The following is a 19,331-nucleotide window of genomic DNA, read 5'->3' on the forward strand; positions in this document are numbered from 1 at the left end:
ATCTGCACCTTTGGAATCATGGGAGTGGCCCATGGAAAGAAAGTAAGGATATTTTTCAACCATTTTGAAGAACCAGGTTTATTACTATGTTACAAGTGTAAGAATTATAAAGATCTGACAAGACTCAAACTCTAAGTGTTGATTGTAAATGGACAATATAACGTTTGAGGATTAAATAATTATATAATTATAATTCCTAAATAAGTTGTTCATTTTCCTGTTCATGTTATTTTTCCTATTTGTGCGACTTTAATCACAACGTTTAAACATGAGACATTTAATCTAATCTGAAAGGCATGTATATACTTAAATAAATACATTAAACACTGTATGAGTTTAAGTTCATATTCTCAGTTCTTACGAAGATGTGTGAAATCAGAGTGCATTGTGTTGTTTTATTACTCTTTATTGTATTGTAGTTTTTATTAATGTTTTGAATTAGCTTTTATTTTAATTAGTTACATGTTTTGTCATTTTTATGTATTCATATTAATATTACAATTTATATTTCATTTTAACTTTTAGTTCAGTTTTAGTTTCTATTTATTTCCAGTTAGTAATTTTAACACTTCAACTTGAACATATTTCAGTAAATTGCCAATGCAGGTTTTTCCAATAATAATGATATATTTTATTTTATTTCAGATTCATGTCAGTGAACTAAGACGGCTTTAATAGATTTAGTTTTAGTTAGAGATTATAACCCTGCACTATACCAACTAAACCTGCATTCTTCTCGGCTCCAGACATCTTAATCTGCATAGCTTTCACGTGTTTTGACTTTCCAGTGTAAAAAAAGGCATACATTTGGTAACGTTAACAACAACTGATGTACTTCCATTTGGTTATTTAGTCCAAGGACTCCTCATGACTTTCCTGACGCATCACATTCTAGATGGCGGACAGATTATGAAGAGAAAATGGAGAGTTTGTTTGGCAGGGCCAGTAATGAGGTGGCTAAATGCCAGCTGGTCCCAAAACCATTTTTGTCCAATATGATCAACTCAGCATGGTGTTAATATACACACACACACACACACACACACACCCACTCATACCCACAATGCCTCCCTTGTGTTAGTGCAAGTTTCTCTAAACACACAGGGCTATTGTCCTCTTCATCAACAGCTTTGGTGATTATTTTTGATCGTTTGGATGATAGATAAGGATCAGACAGTGCATTATCCGCTTGAACATATTAATAGTGATGGTTATTAGATACAAATACCGTGGTATATAAATATGTTAATCACACAGTAATATTGTGGGGTACCATGATCACAGCTCATCATTGTAGAAGGTAATTGCAAAAGAAATTAAAGTTTTGATTTCTGTATTTTGTCTTGTGGTGAAATATTATGACTAACATAATATCCATATCCTCCCACAGGCAGATCATAATCATCAGAGTCATAATTCTGCCTGTGCTCAACCACTTATTGGACCTGGTGAATCAGGTTTTCTGTTTGTTTTTTTTAAATATTATTTGATGCAATTACATGCACTGTAAAACATGAGCTTGTCAACATGTTTTTTATTTTACTCATCAAAATAATTTAACCAATTTTAATCTTTTAAGTTATATGTGATCCACATTTTGATTGCTTAAACATGTAAGGCTGCTGAATATACATTTTTAAGTTGAGTTGTGTGAATATTTGTTTTTACATGGATGCTTTTTATTTACATTACTCATTCTTTCTTTGGTGAATTTATGCTACAGTTATGAAAGGAATCCTATTATTTTCCTAAGCAAATGAGCTGATTTTCACCTGGTGGATGATATTGGCTGTTTTGTAACAGAAGGCTCTCGTTTGTTTCCCTCCCTCCATTAGATTTAGTCTCTGATCTTGGATCAGTGACAGACCCTGAGCAGACGTGGGCCATAGAAGAGGATTTAGACCAGAGCACGTTGCTTCCTGAGCAAGCGGACAGCGGTTACTATGAGGAGCTCATCAGGCCCAAAAAGCTCCACAATCCTATCAAAGCGTCCAAGAGCCATCAGGAGCTCCAGCGGGAGCTGATTATTACACACAAAAGGTGCATACTGACCCAGAATTTGAGTTGAAAGCCTGTTCATATTTTGAGGCATGAGCAAAAGCTTAGTTTCAGCCTTAATTTATCACCTGACCCAATTTCTAATCTCACTTCAAACATGTGCCCGCAGAGAGAATGCTGAGTTTACGTCTCCTTTGCATGTAAATGTTCTGTCCAAAAGATGGCAGTAAAGTCAAAGTCGTGCTTGTAGTTAAAGTCACCATAATTCCTAATTTTATATGGAATATTGGAAATTTATTATTATCAGTATCTATACCCCTCCCTCTTGCAGCATCATGTCTTCTCTCCTCTGATGATGTGTTTACTGGCATGAAGGCGGGTCAACCTGTCACTCACAGCAATAGCAAACTACAACCAACTAATCAATTCCAGATGGACCAAATCAAGTCCCGCCCTGCATTTTTTCTTGTTCAAGAAGCCATTATATACGTCAGGAAAGAAAGACTTTTCTTAACTTCATAACCTCCGTTTCATGCCAATTGTGTAGAGGCTCTTTGGTGTGATGTGTACGTCTTATGAATACTTTTAAGAAGTCCTAATGCCTTTTATTATAAATGATCGCTACATTTGATGTAGGTTAAAACAACGGAAATCGAAACCAAAACCATTTGATTCCTTAATACAGTGAACGATTCAACAAGATCATTCAACAGATGCCACAACTTGCTTTACCTCTGAAAAGATGTTCCTTTTGACTGACACCACTAAGGCTGGATGGACTATGTTAAACATAGCTAATCAGTTAAAGGGATGGTTCACACAAAAATGAAAGTTCTGTCATTTATTCCTCACCCTTATGTTGTTCCAAACTCATAAGACTTTAACTCATCTTTGGAACACAAATGAAGATCATTTTGATAAAATCTGAGAGCTTTCTGTTACTCCATTGACAGATACGCAACTGAAACATTGACGCTTCAAAACATTCATAAAGAGATTGTAAAACTAATACATATGAATTGAGCGGTTTAGCCTAAATTTTTCTGAAGAGAGAGACTTGATCCCTTTATATGATGAACAGATTGAATTTAGGCTTTTATTCGCAAATAAGCAACTCACACATCAGTTGTGGTAAACGGAAGCTTAAGCATGTTCGCTTGATGTGTGAGAACCAGTGAGGTTCATTCTGGTGTTACGCAGCACATTTGAGCTTCATCGAGAACCAATGAGGTTCATTCTGGTTTTACGCAGCATGTTTGAGCTTCATCAAGAGCCATTGAGGTTCATTCTGGTGTTACGCAGCACATTTGAGCTTCATCGAGAACCAATGAGGTTCATTCTGGTGTTACGCAGCACATTTGAGCTTCATCAAGAGCCAGAGAGGTTCATTCTGGTGTTACGCAGCACATTTGAGCTTCATCAAGAGCCAGTAAGGTTCATTCTGGTTTTACGCAGCATGTTTGAGCTTCATCGAGAACCAATGAGGTTCATTCTGGTTTTACACAGCACGTTTGAGCTTCATCGAGAACCAATGAGGTTCATTCTGATTTTTCGCAGCACGTTTGAGCTTCCTCAAGAGCCAATGAGGTTCATTCTGGTGTTACGCAGCACGTTTGAGCTTCATCAAGAACCAATGAGGTTCATTCTGGTGTTATGCAGCACGTTTGAGCTTCATCATGAGCCAGTGAGGTTCATTCTGGTTTTACGCAGCACGTTTGAGCTTCATCGAGAACCAATGAGGTTCATTCTGGTTTTACGCAGCACGTTTGAGCTTCATCGAGAACCAATGAGGTTCATTCTGGTTTTACGCAGCACGTTTGAGCTTCATCGAGAGCCAATGAGGTTCATTCTGGTGTTACGCAGCACGCTTGAGCTTCATCAAGAACCAATGAGGTTCATTCTGGTGTTACGCAGCACGTTTGAGCTTCCTCAAGAACCAATGAGGTTCATTCTGGTGTTACGCAGCACGTTTGAGCTTCATCAAGAACCAATGAGGTTCATTCTGGTGTTATGCAGCACGTTTGAGCTTCATCATGAGCCAGTGAGGTTCATTCTGGTGTTACGCAGCACGTTTGAGCTTCATCGAGAACCAATGAGGTTCATTCTGGTGTTACGCAGCACGTTTGAGCTTCATCGAGAACCAATGAGGTTCATTCTGGTGTTACGCAGCACGTTTGAGCTTCCTCAAGAGCCAATGAGGTTTGTTATCGCGCCTCAAGCACGTTTGGTTGAGCTTCTGTTTATGTTCGCTGATCAATGTTTATTTGTGAATAAAAGCCTTTATTAAATTCAGTTCATCATATAAAGGGATCAAGTCTTTTCAGAAAATGTGGACTAAACCGCTCAATTTATATTGATTAGTTTTACAATCTGTTTATGAACTTTTTGAAACGTGTCAGTAGCGTTGCTGTCAATGGAGGGACAGAAAGCTCTCAGATCTTCATTTGTGTTCCGAAGATGAACGAAAGTCTTACAGGTTTGAAATGGCATGAGGGTGAGTGATTAGACATAATTTTCATTTTTGGGTGAACGAACCCTTTAAGGTGCAACAGTCCAACTTCTAAACAGCGTTTACGTGGTTCGCATATTCATAGAATTACAAATTGTAATCTTCTGAGAGCTCCAACTTTTACCACGTGACCACTGCAGATTAATTTGGCCCTTGATAGTGTTCCCATAGAAACACATAATTCAGAGTCTAATGAGTTTTACGCAATGGGTTATCATTTCATATTTAAGGTCATTACGACATGGGGGAAAACGCAGTATTATTGGGGTATTGTATCTCTGATAAATTTAGGACCCTACTGTGATGTATATCCGAGTTAAACAGCTTATTTAACGAGAAAATATGTAGCCCAGGAATAGATTTTTGTGGAATAGATGTGAGTGACAGGTTGTCCCGCCCTCATGCCAAAGAACAGGGAGGGGAAGTTACTTTGATTAAAGATTAGTATGGCACATGAATAAAAAATATTTTAAAAGATGTGCATGGAAAAATCATTTAAAATAAATATAAGCCAGAATTGTCCATTTTGATTTCATGGTAACTTCCTGACCTTTCCCTCTACCACCCAATTACAATCAATTAACTACTTCTAAAGAGATACACTATTAGTAACACTATAGCAATATGAGATATAATAACACTTATCCTATCTGTCAGAGGAGCAGTAATGGAAGAGAAGCCAGAGTTAAAGAGAGTTCTGGAAAAGAGGAAGAGAGATCAAGCTCTGAAACGAGAGAGAAAGGAAGAAGAAAAATCACCCCTGGAGCAGGAGTTACTGAAGAGGCAGATGAGGTTAGAGAAGGTAAGAACTGAAATCATATCCCTCAAACTAAATTCATAAACAGTATATCAGCATCTAATGAACAATAGTGTTTAATTTATGATAATAAGGCCATTAAATGCCAGGAAGCAATTCAAATCACACAGAATACACCCTCATCTTGTCTGAAACACATTGATCTTTGGTCCTAAAGTCATAATGTATACACTATTTTCTAAAATAACGTGCTCCTGTATAGTAGAATCCAAAAGTGATGTCTGCATCATACATCAACTGCAACATTATCAGTTATCAATATTTTGTTGGTTCTCTCTTGTATTTGCATGTGTTCTTAAAGGGTTCGTTCACCTAAAAATGAAATTTCTGTCATTAATGATGGTTGGTTAGTTAGACTCTTCTGAAGCGTCGGCAATACATTTTGGTCCAAAAATAACAAAAAATACGACTTTATTCAGCATTGTCTTCTCTTCTGCGTTTGTTTTCAAACCTCAAAAAGATTCAAACGGTCGTGAATCAGCAGATTGATTCGTGATATCGCCAATGTCACGTGATTTCGGCAGTTTGTCAGTTTGACACGCGAATCATGATTCATGACCGTTGAAGCTTTATTTGAAGAACACAGAAGAGAAGACTATGCTGAATAAAGTAGTATTTTTTGGACCAAAATGTACTGTCGACGCTTCAAAAGAGCCTAACTAACCAACTGATGTCACATATGGACTACTTTGAGGATGTTTTCATTACCTTCTGGACGTGGACAGCAAGTGGGCATACACTTACATTCAACGGACAGAAAGGCCTCGGACTAAATCTAAAATATCTTAAACTGTGTTCAGAGGATGAACAGAGGTCTTACGGGTGTGGAATGACATTGGGGTGTGTCATTAATGAAAGAAATATCATTTTTGGGTGAACTAACCCTTTAATTTCTTTGTATGACAACCTGGCCAAAAAATATGTCCGCAAAATTTGGCATATTTCATTGTGCTGTCACCAATAAAGTATTTACTCCAAGCACAACTACGCACTATGCTTCCTTAACACGTTTTAATAATAGGAAGGATGAGGATGAAGATGTCAACTTTCATAGGCTAGACCTCACTTTTGGCTACTGCTGTACAGTGTAGCAACAACCTCATTTAGAATTGATTTAATTCTTCTAAGTTTGAGCGAGAGGCCGAGGAGCAGAGGGAAAGGTCAAAGGGCGCACCGGAGTTCATTAGGGTCAAGGAGAGCCTGAAGAGGACAGCGATCACAAGTGCTGAGGAGAAAGAGCTGTAGTCGCACACCGCCTACAACTTCTTAGATCTACACGAGTGATGATGCACCGCCAGCTTCTGATCGGACAGTTCTTCATTGGTTAGAAAGCTTGGGCTTTGAGTTTGAAGGAAATCAAAGAATTTTTGATGAATGAAAGAAAAATCAATATTGAGGACAAGAAAGTAGAAAATGTTGGCTAATGATATGTCAGTGTTACAAAATGTTAAGCACTTATAATGGTCTAAGATTTCATGTATTGCACATTAATTGCTGATTAAGGGGCTGTCATTTGCACACACAAGAACAGAATAACTCCAAATAGACTGGAACTGTATCTAGTGTTTGAGTATAGAAAATATTGGTCCTGCCATATTTATAGACTTTATATTTGTATTATTTTTAATGGAGTTCCTAACCAATCTTGGGTCATGTAACCCTACCAACACAATGCAATGTGTATGTGAACAGATCCGGTCCACATTTACTAGTTTGGCGGCATGTATATGTGCACAGTATTTGGTGCACAGTATTTATGTGTTCTATGTGCACGCACGTTATAACATGGATCTCCTACATTTAACAAAATGTGCAGTGTACAAACAGAGCATAGGACACAGTATTACATAATGCAATATGCTATACAGGTTTTCTATTTCTAGCATGACCAATTAACTGCTATTGTCAATTGCTAATTTGAACATCTCTTTTTCTTGATATTATTTGATCGGACAGAAAAAAAGGCAGTAAAAGAACTCTATTTTCTTAGTCAGTATCAACACATAATGCAAATATCTTTAGAATTAAGCTATTATTGATTTATACTTTTTGAATATGTGACTTTTTACTGTTTTGAACATATTTTACCTAATTTGATATAACCCTTTTAAATTGCTTATCTCTCATTATGCAATATTATCAACAAATATTGGGTTTAACCTTTTTGTCAACTTATTTTCTTTTCATTTGCACTGGTTTTGTATTTCATGGGAGTAATGCATTGCAAGTAACTTGAGTTGTGTAATCAGATTACTTTTTCAAGTAACTAGTAAAGTAACGCATTACTTTTAAATTAAACGAATAAAACATATATGTGTCACTTTTTCAAATAATGTACGCAAGTTACTTTGTTTTCCCATTTATTGACCAATAGCTCACCTGTCCCATGTTGAGAAAAATCAGGAGTAAGTGCAGAGTCGTCGTGTGTAAACAGGATGGTTATTGTAATTCTAGACTAAATGTGAGTATGCATTTACTCATCTCTCTTGCTCAAAAAAGGAATCGGTATTTCGCTAAATGAATAAAAACAGTGAAATTGCAGGATCTCACTTTACTGCTGACCTTCAATGGTTAAAACATATACAAAAATGTTTTTATTGGTGAAGTAAGTTCAACTTTCTTCTCGTTTGTCCTATTCTCCTGCAATCCAGAATGACAGCACAACTGAAAGTTTTGTTTGAGCTGTGCCCTTTACTGTACATTAATGGATTTTAATTTCCTTCTGTCTTATTATTAAAATTTTGGTGGTCTTTACATTTGGCCAAAAATCAAACTTTTTTGTTATTAAAAAAACAAACATGCCCAGACCATCCCAGCCCAGATAATGTAACCCATTACTATTCTTAAATAGGGGCGGGAATAGATATTTCTAAGGAGCGGGATAAATGGTTGTCTTTCGAACTCCGCAAATGGATAGCGCTACAACCAACCAGAGCAACGAAGGTGAAGCAGAGCTAGTTGACAGAATAAGCTTTCGCCATATCCGGTCAGCAAAACTCAGAACACATCTTCCCTTTTTAAGAATGACTTCAGTGCCGTTCTTTGTTCTTTTCTCAGAGGAAAGCTTAACTCCAAGTCGTCCAGAGTCGCAGTCAAAGCCAATTCGAAAGACCGCCGTTCGCCAGCTTCTGTGTTTACTAGAAGCACGGACGCACAACTTGGCCATCATTATATTAGGCTCCGCCCACCGACTCTATACACGATGTGATTGGCCCGACCAGACCAAGTGTATTGAGAGTTGCCAGACGACACTCGCGGGAAATTAGATTTGCTGCCGCTAGGGTGCGTCTAGATTTCTAGGCTACTATTTGGCAATAACAGAATAATGAGATGTTTATAAGCAATTTTTGTAGGTCAGTCATTTTTGACTGGGAACAAGGTGGGGGAAAAAACACGAAGCACAAAGATTATCAAAATTATTTTGTAAAGTAGTTGTAACCTGTGTGAGTAAATTCGGTACGTTTTAGTCCAATGCTATAACACTAAAGCTAGGGTAGGAAATATCGCTAGCTTTGAAAGCATAATATCCTTTCCTCTCTTCAGTACGGCATCCAAAAAAGCCACTCAGCCAGAGCAGAGTCTGCAAAGCATGTAAAATTACCTAATGTGTCAAAGCACGTAGCCTAACATTACAATAATAATGAATGCAAACAACTTTACAACAGCTCTAGTTGTACCACCTGACTGCTGCTTATTAATTTCGACGATTATAGTGTTGACATAGAAACGCATATATCCGAGTCTGAGGATGTGAACAGCTCCGGGTAACGTCACAGGTTGCCATCTTGTAATTACGGTTACGGCATGGCGTGAGCGCAGCATAGGCTCGTTGTTTTGGTTCAGGTGGAACTGTAAAAAGCGGCTGCTGTTTGTTTGCAGTACTCAGTGACAGTGTCTGTCTTTCTACAACTCTGCATAGACTCATGGAAAGCGCTTATGACATGTAATATCTGGGCAAGCAGGGTGCAAAGAGATATGAAAATGCATCCTCTAATAGGCAGGAAAGACAATGATTGAGCAAACATTTTTTGGTCCTGAGACTACCTAGGAAGATACTTAAAAAACAACAACACTTAGACCTCTTCTATTATTGATTGCTATCAGGATGTGAAGAGAGTTCATGTGTCCATGAAAAGCATTGCCTTCCCTAGCTTTAACTAGCAGTTTCCAGAAAAAGATAATCCTCTTTGGGTTAAAACGCCCGGAACACAACATGAGGGTTTGCTTAAGAGCTTTTCCACTCATATGACATAAAGCACATGATTTTGATCTCACATGTAGCCTATGTTTTGGCTAACAACACAACACACATTTTTTTTTGTAAATATGTTTTGTACATTTTATAATAGTCGTTAAATAAAGAGATTTTGACATGTAATACAGTTTGAGTGTATTGTCTGAAAGTACCAAGCACAGTCTGCCTTTGCATAGCACTCTGATGTGAACTTTATTTGCATTGTACACAAAGATTTTACTGAACACACACAATGCATAGACAAGGAGTGTTTATTCATAACGTGCTACTACCTGTATATCTTTAAGGGTACAAATCATTGGCTCTTCGTAACTCCATTGATAACACATGATGCATTGCATCCATACATTTGTAGCTTTTACAAAAAAGATATACAATATATGTATTCATCAGCTTCATGTATAGTACACATACTGTATTTGTGTCTCCTCTACACTTCCTGAACTTTCATGTGGAAATATAATAAAGAAAAAAGGTCATAACTGATCAAGGGAGGAATTATCTACAAAAAAACAAGGGTGTAGCTTTCTTTCATACTTCTCAAAGCCAAAGTAATTCATAGATGACTTCTAAATGATATTTAATCAGCCCTTCTGAGGCAGTTTGCATAATTACCATAATTACTATAACTGATTGCTGAACTGCTCATTAGACTGATGCATTTTTATACTTAATCACTTACAGCACTTGGGTTTTAAACGGTTCTGTTCACAGGTTTAAGAGGAAAATGTCTTATATTAGGGTTCCATTGGCAAAATAAATAACTTGTTTGATCCCACTTTATATTAGGTGTCCTAACTACTATGTACTTACATTAAAAAATAAGTACAATGTACTTATTGTGTTCATATTGTATTGCAAAACACGTCTGCTGCTTTTGAGGTGAGACAGGGGTATTTTGAGTTTAAGGGGTAAAGGAAGGGTCCACAGAGTAATTATAGATTTAATTACAGAAATGAATTACAGCTGTAATTATGTGCAGGTATTTTTAAAAATATAAGTACAATGTAAAAACATGTATGTACCACTGATATATATAGAGAATTTATATCGATCAGTGGTATGTACACAAAAAATACTTTGTATCAAATTATTTGTTTAAATGTTAATACACAGTATAAAAGGGATTTTTACACTGCGCTTAACCCTGGGATATATCGTCATTCTAAACATTACTTTTAACCCCGGGTAAAGAAACGTTAGGGGTTTTCACACATTAAATAGTTAACCCTGGGTCATTCTAAACCCTGGGTAAACTGTATCCTGGGTTATCTTGCTTTGCGTTTCACACTGCTCAAAATTTCCCCCAGGGTTAACAGTTAATCCTAGGTATTCACGAACTGCCGTTTCAACTGTACATTCCTAAACCCCGGGTTAATGTCTGTATTTGCATAATTGCAGTGTCGGTGTTGCTGACTGGACAAACACGACAAGCGACCTGTTTACTAAAGACTCTGGCATTACACATCCTCATATTACACATTGCTGACTGTAATATAAAGTTTTTTTCTGAGCGAACACTTCAGTAAGAACTATAAAGGTAATAATGAAAGTTTCTCTTTTTATTGTCGCGTTTTTCATCACGCTTGACATTTTTCCTCTCAAACGCAGAAACAAATTTTTATATACATCGTGCTGTGTTTCCGTGACTGCTCAAAGCGCATGAATATAAGGCACACGATTGGTTGTCGGTTGCTAAGCATCTAGTTGTAACATTCTAACACCGCATTGTTTAACGCTGTACAAGTTTGCCAGCTTAATGAGGAGTTAACACCGCAAAAACTGCTCCAAACTTGTATCGCGGTGCCAGAACGTGTACAGTGTGAAATGATCCAGTGTTAAAATGTTAAAGCTAGAAGCTTAGCAACAGACAACCGATCTCGTATTCATACTTGCATGATTTAGACAGTCACAGGCTGTGTCGGAAAACTGGAAAATGCTGCCTTTAGAGGACACATTTCTAGGTAGGAAGGCATCAAGGCACGTCCGAATCCAATATTAGCTTCAATTCCTGTCTCCTGAGATACAGGAGATCTATATATCTGATAGAGTTTTGAAGGCGGCAATGATGTATCCTTCACTGCCTTTGATATCCCACAATCCTTTGCTTTCATTCTGAGACAGCTGAGCTAGAAAAAGAAAGATGACATCTGAAAGTTGCACGTCAGTTTGTGAAAATGTACGTTTTTGACCAACGTTTTCCACTTCTGATGTAATTTCTAGCAAGAAACTACACTGTAGTAATTGAATATTTAACTTCTCACCAAAGCTCTATTTTTCTGTAGATTATTAAACTGTTACACAGCCTCAGAAATCTGTTCAAAATCAGTTTTGTGAGGTACCTTTGTGTGCAAACACTGCCTAGAGTCATTGCCTGATAAGACAGCAGCCTATGTTTACGGCTGCAGCCATGGAAACACTGCACATTTTATATAAACAGTAAATTCAGCATTTAAGAGGAAAACCGTCAAATGCTGACAAAAAACGCAACAATCTGATTGAAGAAGAGACCATTTCATTCTTAAGTTTATAGTCCGAAGTATCTATTCAACTTAAACTCAATAGCACATTTGGCAATACGCGGATGAACATAGCTAGAGCTTTTATGAGAAGAGGTCGCATGCTGCATTCACCGACTCTGCAAAAAGAACGTTAACCCAGGGTTTAGGAATGTACAATGTGTAACATCAGTTTATAAACAGCCAGGATTAATTGTTAACCCCGGGTAAATTATGAGCAGTGTGAACCGTGATGCAAGATAACCCAGGATTCAGTTTAGAATGACCTTGGGTTAACTATTATAAGTGTGAACATCCCTATTGACACAATATAAAGTGGGACGCATTGCTTTATTTAATTATTGATTTCATGTATGATGTGCTCAAATTGGCACGCATATGATATACTGATGAATATACTAGGTGATAAATGTTCTTGCATTGTTCATTGTACATTGTTTTTTTCAATCCATTTTTAAGTACAGTACTGATTCCTTAATATGTTAAATCATCATTTTTGTTTTAAAACAGAACACATATATTTTACAAAGAAAAAACAGATTGTGTCAATATCCTGTTCCCTCCAATTGCAAAATGACTTGACAGCAATATTTTCATTTTGCGAATAGCATAGTGGAAAAGATATGAATATGTATATTTTCAGTTTTGATCATCGCTCTTGTAAACAAATTTTTACGAGGTCATGCAAACATTAGACGTCTTCTGCACACGAGAACAGTGCAGATTATGGTCAGAGACCCAAACAGAAGAACCTTAACTAATCAACCAATCAGCTCACACAACATGCACCGGGAAATAAAAACGGATAATCACGGACAGATAAATCATTTCGGTTGCAAACTTAGTCAGTGTCACAACAAAGTACTTGATCAACAGCCGTTCCAAAACCTTCCAAGGCAGCATCTTAATTTAAATATAATCTCATAAATCACTGATTTAAAACAACAGATAGAGTCGCTCATATGAAGCGCATACAAAACTCCACTCACAATTGATTGAAGTTTGACACCAGCATGTTGCTAAGCTAACAGTGCAATACTTTTAAAAAAGCATAAAGGCCTGTTCCCACCAAGAACAATAACTGTAAAGATAACTATCGATAACTATATTAGACAACAGACAATGTCATCATTCTGTTTATTCTAAGTGCACGCAGGGGTTGTCATCTGGCGCTTTACATCCTCACACTTTTTAAAAGCAGGATGGATTCTGATTATTGGCTATTTTTATCATTCATCAGAGATATTGTTTCTCTGTGTCATTTAACTGCAAAAAAAATATTAAGAAAAAAGTTACCTGGTTGCCTTAACATTTTGAGTTCATTGAAATTAAAAATTTGAGTTAATACAATGGACGTTTTTTGAGATTCGACAACCTTTATTTAAATATTATTAAATGATTTTGTAAGCATATTGGGTAATTGTGTGTTATTTCTGATGATGCAGTGAAACGTCAAATTGTGCTATTTTCATGATTTATCAAATTTTTATGTGGTTCAGACACAATAATATTTCGAGTTTCTATTTATTAAACAAATTTCCTTCATTGTATCAACTCAAATTTTTAATTTCAATAAACTCAAAATTTTGTGGGCAACCAGGTTACTTACTTTTTTAAGTTAAACCAACAAAAACCAAAAATTTTTTCAGTGTAGTTGTGGTGTGTCCACCAGCTGCTATTCCTTTATATTTAGAATTATTTTTTAGAACCATATCTTTATCGTTATAGTTATCATCCATGGTGTGAACAGGCCTTAAATTCAGATATCTTTCACAAATATTGGGTAAAATAGTCAGTACACTGTAAAAAAAAAAGAAAAAAAAAAAGGCAAATTTTGAACTTTTGCAGTACAATCGATTTGGATGTTTAAGTAATTTCAATTTAAATTCTGTTAAACTGACTTTAAAAATTGAGTTACATCTTGCATAATTAAAAAAAAAAGTTTAACATTTCTTAACTTTTTTGTTGAGTTAAAACAATGTAAAAACATATGTTGTCATAACTTATTCAACATATAATTTTTTACAGTGTACCAGCTAACAAAAATATAATAATATTTTGCTAATGTTCCCATTAAGTTATGAAAACATATAGACTGTTCTCAGAACGTTCTGTTTTTAAAATTGTTATATGGTGTGTTATATGAATATTAGAGAGAACTTTTTTTCTCCATTTTATCATTTTGCATGTGTTATGGGAACGTTACTTTTGAATGTTCTCTGAACCCTCTCAAAAAATGGTAAGTAATACAAACTTATGTCCAACTAAAATTTTTCAGAAAATTTTTCCTCGAATGATGCATTGAAAAAAAAACGTTTTTGTGCTAATGTTTTGATAGTGTTATTAAAGGCCAGATAACTTTAAAAGAACATTCTATTAACGTTATTGGAAGAATTCATCATAACTTTAAAAGTATCTTGCCCTATTGCTCTGTTAGATGGGTGTTTTTATTGATACTGTTGATATATTGATACAAAATATATTTACTGAACTTGTTGCACTGCATTATGAGATTGCATTCTCTGCAAAGATTCTTGTCCAAAAAAATGAGGTGTCTTAAAAAGCAGAATAATTTTGGACCAGGAGTAGGCCTATATCTAATGCATCCTCACTAGATTTTGAAATGGAGCTACAGACTACTTTTGCCCTGTGAAGTCTAAAACTGAAAAGAAAGAAAAAAATGATTTAAAAATGTGGATTATCCAGGTTTGATACTGCATTTAATCCTGGTGTAAAAATCTGTATTGTGGCTCAAATCTCTTAACCCCATCATGATTAACCACTGTTCTGTCCACGTGCTTCATATGAAGTATGAAGTTTTATACCCACAACAAGATCATGTGATATCTATTTGAGCTTGGAAATACCCCTGCTCTGACTCCAATATGCATTTTTGGCCCTCCAATTTGCACTACAGAGCCAGTCTGAACCAGATCCCAAAATCAAAGACATGGACATCTCTACAGGCTTTATAAAGCAAAACCACAATGGATTAAGCCATGAAAATATTGAAGGTTTTTGTTTTGACCACTGAATAAAAAAATACAAAAGGTAAATCTTCTCACAATTCTGACTTTCTTTCTTGCGATCGAGTTTACATCTGGCAGTTCTGATGGGTTAATCGAGTTTCTGAGATATAAACTTTTTGGGTTTATATCCCACAATTCTGATCTATTTGTTTCTCAGAATTGGACTTTACAATTGCGAGTATACAGTATGTCTCACAATTCTGACTATTTTCTTGCAACTGCGACTAATAAAAAAAATTCAAAATTACAAGATGTTAAAAGAAGGTGTTGCACAGACTAGTCGACTGTAATGCTCTGACATGACGCTATAAGCTTTATGTTGACTAGTCTCTGGTAAGAGGGCGCAACAGGACAAATCCACTTTAACGCTCAGTTTCCAACGGTTAAAATGACTCTGATATCTGAATGCTCAGTATTGATCGGGTTAAAGCACGTTTTAAACCGCTTATTGTGTGCGCAAGTTAATCGCCGCTCTAAACTAAAGCGCTGCTGCATTGTAACGCACACACATAAACAGTAGCTTGCACATCACTTGCAGATCGCACACACAAACATTCAGTAGCTTAGAAACTGAAAAGTTCTAGCATATATTTCTATTAGCAGAGATGCTGCCAAGTAGAATTAATTCACAAACAGTCGCTCTCTCACTAATGCTTAATCTTTACTGTGTTATTTTATCTGCATGTAATTTAGAACGAGCAGAAATCGGTGAGAAATATAAAGACCCAAAGATAAAAGAACTGATAAGATATAGCCTTGTGGGCAGCGCTGCGTCATATGCCAAAGCTGTGCACAACAACCCGTGTTCAGTCTCAGCTCATCAGCAACTAGTCACCGTCGACTCGACTTAAATCACATTAATGTCGACTTGAAGTCGTGTACCCCTAGTAAAAAGTAACAATTACCTTTTGTATGTTATTATTCTGTGGCTAAAACAAGCTCCCATATAAAAATGTATTGACGATAATATGACTTTATCTTGTTTCCTCATGAATTTATCGCCTGAGCAAGTGGGCTTATTAAGACATTAATAATTATTAAGACATTGTATAACTAGTGGCTTTCCAAGAAAGTCCAAATTGCTACAGGGTATAGACCTGAATGATTTCTTTAAAAATAATAGTAATAATAATTAAATAATTAAACCTTACATAAATATACAACTTAAACACATTTTTGTCTTTGGTTGGGATACAGAAATATTAATCAGACAAAATTAAATGGTTAAAAGAGAGGAGTTACATATCTGTCAATGATATACCCAAGTCTGAATGTCTGGAACAATCACGCTCTCCTCTCATGTCCCACCAGCAGCACTAGTGCATGTTAGCAGGAAAGCTCTGTGTTCCGGGTCAGACTGGAGCGGTAGACGTGCATGTGTGGGTTCCACCGGGGTCCGCTTCAGATCCTGCTGGTCGGTCGGCAGCAGTAAGCACAGCTTCTAAGACTGTCCCGATCGGCACTGCCTCGACGGCCGTCTGCACTGGGGGAACCTAAACATTAAAGTTATGTGAAAACCGGATCTTATAGTAAATAAAATAGCATTTAGCCCCATGTTGTTATTGTTAACTGTTAAACCTATTAACCGTCTGGTGGCAGTTTTTCCCCCAATGAAACGAATGTACTATATTTTATTTGATAATGTTTTCTTATTGAATATTTTGTATTTTTAGGAGATTTTATGATACTAAATTATATTTATGGAATAGTTATGATCCATTTTTATTTTTATTTTTAATCTTTAAATGCATACCTCGGGTCTTTAGGATCTTTCACAAGCCTCCTCATCATTCATTTTTTAAAGTTAGATATAAACCCTCTTAGTGTTCCTCAATCATTATAAACAATATAACAAAAATAAAATGATAAAAGAATGCCTGTATTCCCATTCATTTTTGTGAAAATTGTATAGGGTCCAAAAATCCCAAGGAGTGTAACAGTGTATGTATATATTTTTTCTGCACAACAATCATTTAATCTTTGATAAATGAAAAAGTGCAATTTACATTCATTTCACTCATAGTCACAGCAGGCAGAAAACAAAAGAATAGGAAGTATCGCTGAATTTGAATTTGAAGATGACGAAAATGATAGTTTTGAGAGTATGTTTGAGATCGGCAATATGAGCCAGATGCTAAATGTACTGGGAAATGAACCCTTCCAAGCTCCAAAAGATTAAAAAATATGCTTTATTTGATTCTTCTGTGATTGTTACGCTAATATCAGGGGAGTTTTATATTTTATGTTATGTAGTTTTTACAGTACAGGTGTGACTATTTTTTTCAGGGCCATTTAGCCTTTTCGAATCATGTCCATGATTTTGTGTGTGTATCATACCATTTAAAACGTTTGACGCTAACTCGCATATTATCCATTCAAAATAGTATTCGAAACTGCGACAAGATGATTGACAGGGCGGTAAAAAGGTGACAGGACGCACATAAGTAATGGACAGAGCTGTCCATTAAAGACGCAGATAACGAAGATATCCCAAAGCTTGTCTGCTCTTCTTCTACACACTTTTTCTTCACAAAACAATATTTACATACCTTTAGGGCGTAGTATAAGTAGGCGAATTGGGATGCAGCGCATGTCTTAAAATGTAATGCCTAGCAGAAAAAATAAAAATATTTAATACTTTTTAATGGCCTTAAAATCAGGAGACTCTAATCTCAGATTTTGAGACTTTTTAAAGAGTTAGTTTACCCAAAAATTCAATTTTTATCATTAATGACTCCTATTATCGTTCTACACCCGTTAGACCTCCGTTCATATTCGGAACACAGTTTAAGATATTTTATATTTAGTCCGAGAGCGTATGTAAGTGTATGCACACTATACTGTCCATGTCCAGAAAGGGAATAAAAACATCATCAAAGTAGTCAGCGTATTGATTCAGATCAGATGCCAAACTGCTGAAATCACGTGACATTGGCGATCCGAATCATGAATCAGTCCGCTGGTTCATAACCATTTGAATCTTTATTTGAGGTTTGAAAATCAAACCAGAAGAGAAGACAATACTGAATAAAGTCGTAGTTTTTGTGATTTTTTGACCAAAATGTATTTTCGATGCTTCAAGAGATTCTAATGAACTAACTGATGTCACATATGAACTACTTTGATGATGTTTTTATTTCCTTTCTGGACATGGACAGTATAGTGTGCATACACTTAGATACGCTGTCGGACTAAATATAAAATATCTGATGAACGGAGGTCTTAGATGAACGGAGGTCTTACGGGTGTGAAAAGACATTAGCGTGAGTCATTAATGACATACTAACCCTTTAATGCCCTGCGGAAACCCTGTACTAAAATTGGGACGCAATAATTCCTGCATGCTGTTATGAATGGATTGTATGCGACTTTCATTGGAGAATGATCTCCAACTTACCGCTCTCCTCTTCCTCCTCCTCCTCCTCCTCCTGGTCGAGCTCTTTGGCAGGGAGGAGCAGGTGTCTGTGGTAGGGGCTGGTGCTGGTGATTTGGCTTGGCCCCTCTAGGCTGGTGCTCAGCTGCAGTCTCCGCATGTGTCTAACCACTGCTGTCGCGTTGAACGCTTGCTACAAGGACAAGAACAAACAATAACGTGCTTCTAGAACACTGAGAACATTTATGTGAGATTAATGAGGACAAAACTTCACTAAACATAATTTGTCGCAGCCTATGATATATATCATGTCTCTTAATCCGTTTCAATCGCAAAAAGACGTCAATAAAACAGCTTGTAACGTCACGTAACATTAAATTTACCAATTTATCAATGTTTGAGGGTTAGCTAGAAAAATTACTGAGAGAGGAACATTTTACTAAATACTGTATATGCAATATATTACATATTACTGTTATTGAATATTTAATATATGTTTGAATAAAACCATCCAATTTTAGGTAAAACTTTAGTTTAAGGTGATAGTTACATGTGATATGTACTTACTATAGTAATAACAGTAAATTATGCAAAAGTACAAGTAGTTAACACTAACCGTAACTTTATAGTAAGTACAAGTGGTAATTAATATTACTCAGTACTTATTTGAGTAAGAATAATGTAACTATGCCACCCTAAAATAAAGTGTAACCCAATGTTATTATTATAAAAACTGCCTTGTGCAATTAAAATGTTTCTATACAAATCAGTTGTTAATTTAAACCTGTATAGTAATACACCAACTGATAGGACTCCCTGTGTGATTTACAG

At 36.1% G+C, this 19,331-nt stretch overlaps 2 protein-coding genes across 5 annotated transcripts in view; one reads left to right on the forward strand and one right to left on the reverse strand.

Moving 5' to 3' along the window:
- On the forward strand, positions 1-9,670 carry LOC137094518 (protein FAM107B). 2 transcript variants are annotated; one of them, XM_067460263.1, is made up of 5 exons: positions 1-42; positions 1,391-1,457; positions 1,836-2,040; positions 5,165-5,309; positions 6,453-9,670. In XM_067460263.1, the coding sequence occupies exons 1-5, from the start codon at positions 19-21 to the stop codon at positions 6,567-6,569; spliced, it is 558 nt and encodes a 185-aa protein (XP_067316364.1). In that variant the 5' UTR covers positions 1-18; the 3' UTR covers positions 6,570-9,670. The 2 variants fall into 2 exon arrangements, with proteins under 2 accessions (XP_067316364.1, XP_067316365.1); XM_067460264.1 differs by having other exon boundaries at positions 1,391-1,448.
- A 6,339-nt stretch (positions 9,671-16,009) lies between these two features.
- Positions 16,010-19,331, reverse strand: part of camk1a (calcium/calmodulin-dependent protein kinase Ia) — a 29,788-nt gene continuing 26,466 nt past the window's right edge. For 2 of the 3 annotated variants that reach the window (XM_067460265.1, XM_067460266.1), the window contains exons 11-12: positions 18,525-18,693; positions 16,010-16,620 (exon numbers count right to left, since the gene is read on the reverse strand). In XM_067460265.1, coding sequence (XP_067316366.1) covers positions 16,529-16,620; positions 18,525-18,693 — 261 coding nt within the window. In that variant the 3' untranslated portion in view covers positions 16,010-16,528. Of the gene's footprint in view, positions 16,621-16,667; positions 17,737-18,524; positions 18,694-19,331 lie in introns of those variants that run through there. The other variant, XM_067460267.1, reaches the window with a different exon arrangement.

The sequence above is a fragment of the Pseudorasbora parva genome, chromosome 12 (genome assembly GCF_024679245.1).
Source record: "Pseudorasbora parva isolate DD20220531a chromosome 12, ASM2467924v1, whole genome shotgun sequence".
Classification (NCBI taxonomy): domain Eukaryota; kingdom Metazoa; phylum Chordata; class Actinopteri; order Cypriniformes; family Gobionidae; genus Pseudorasbora; species Pseudorasbora parva.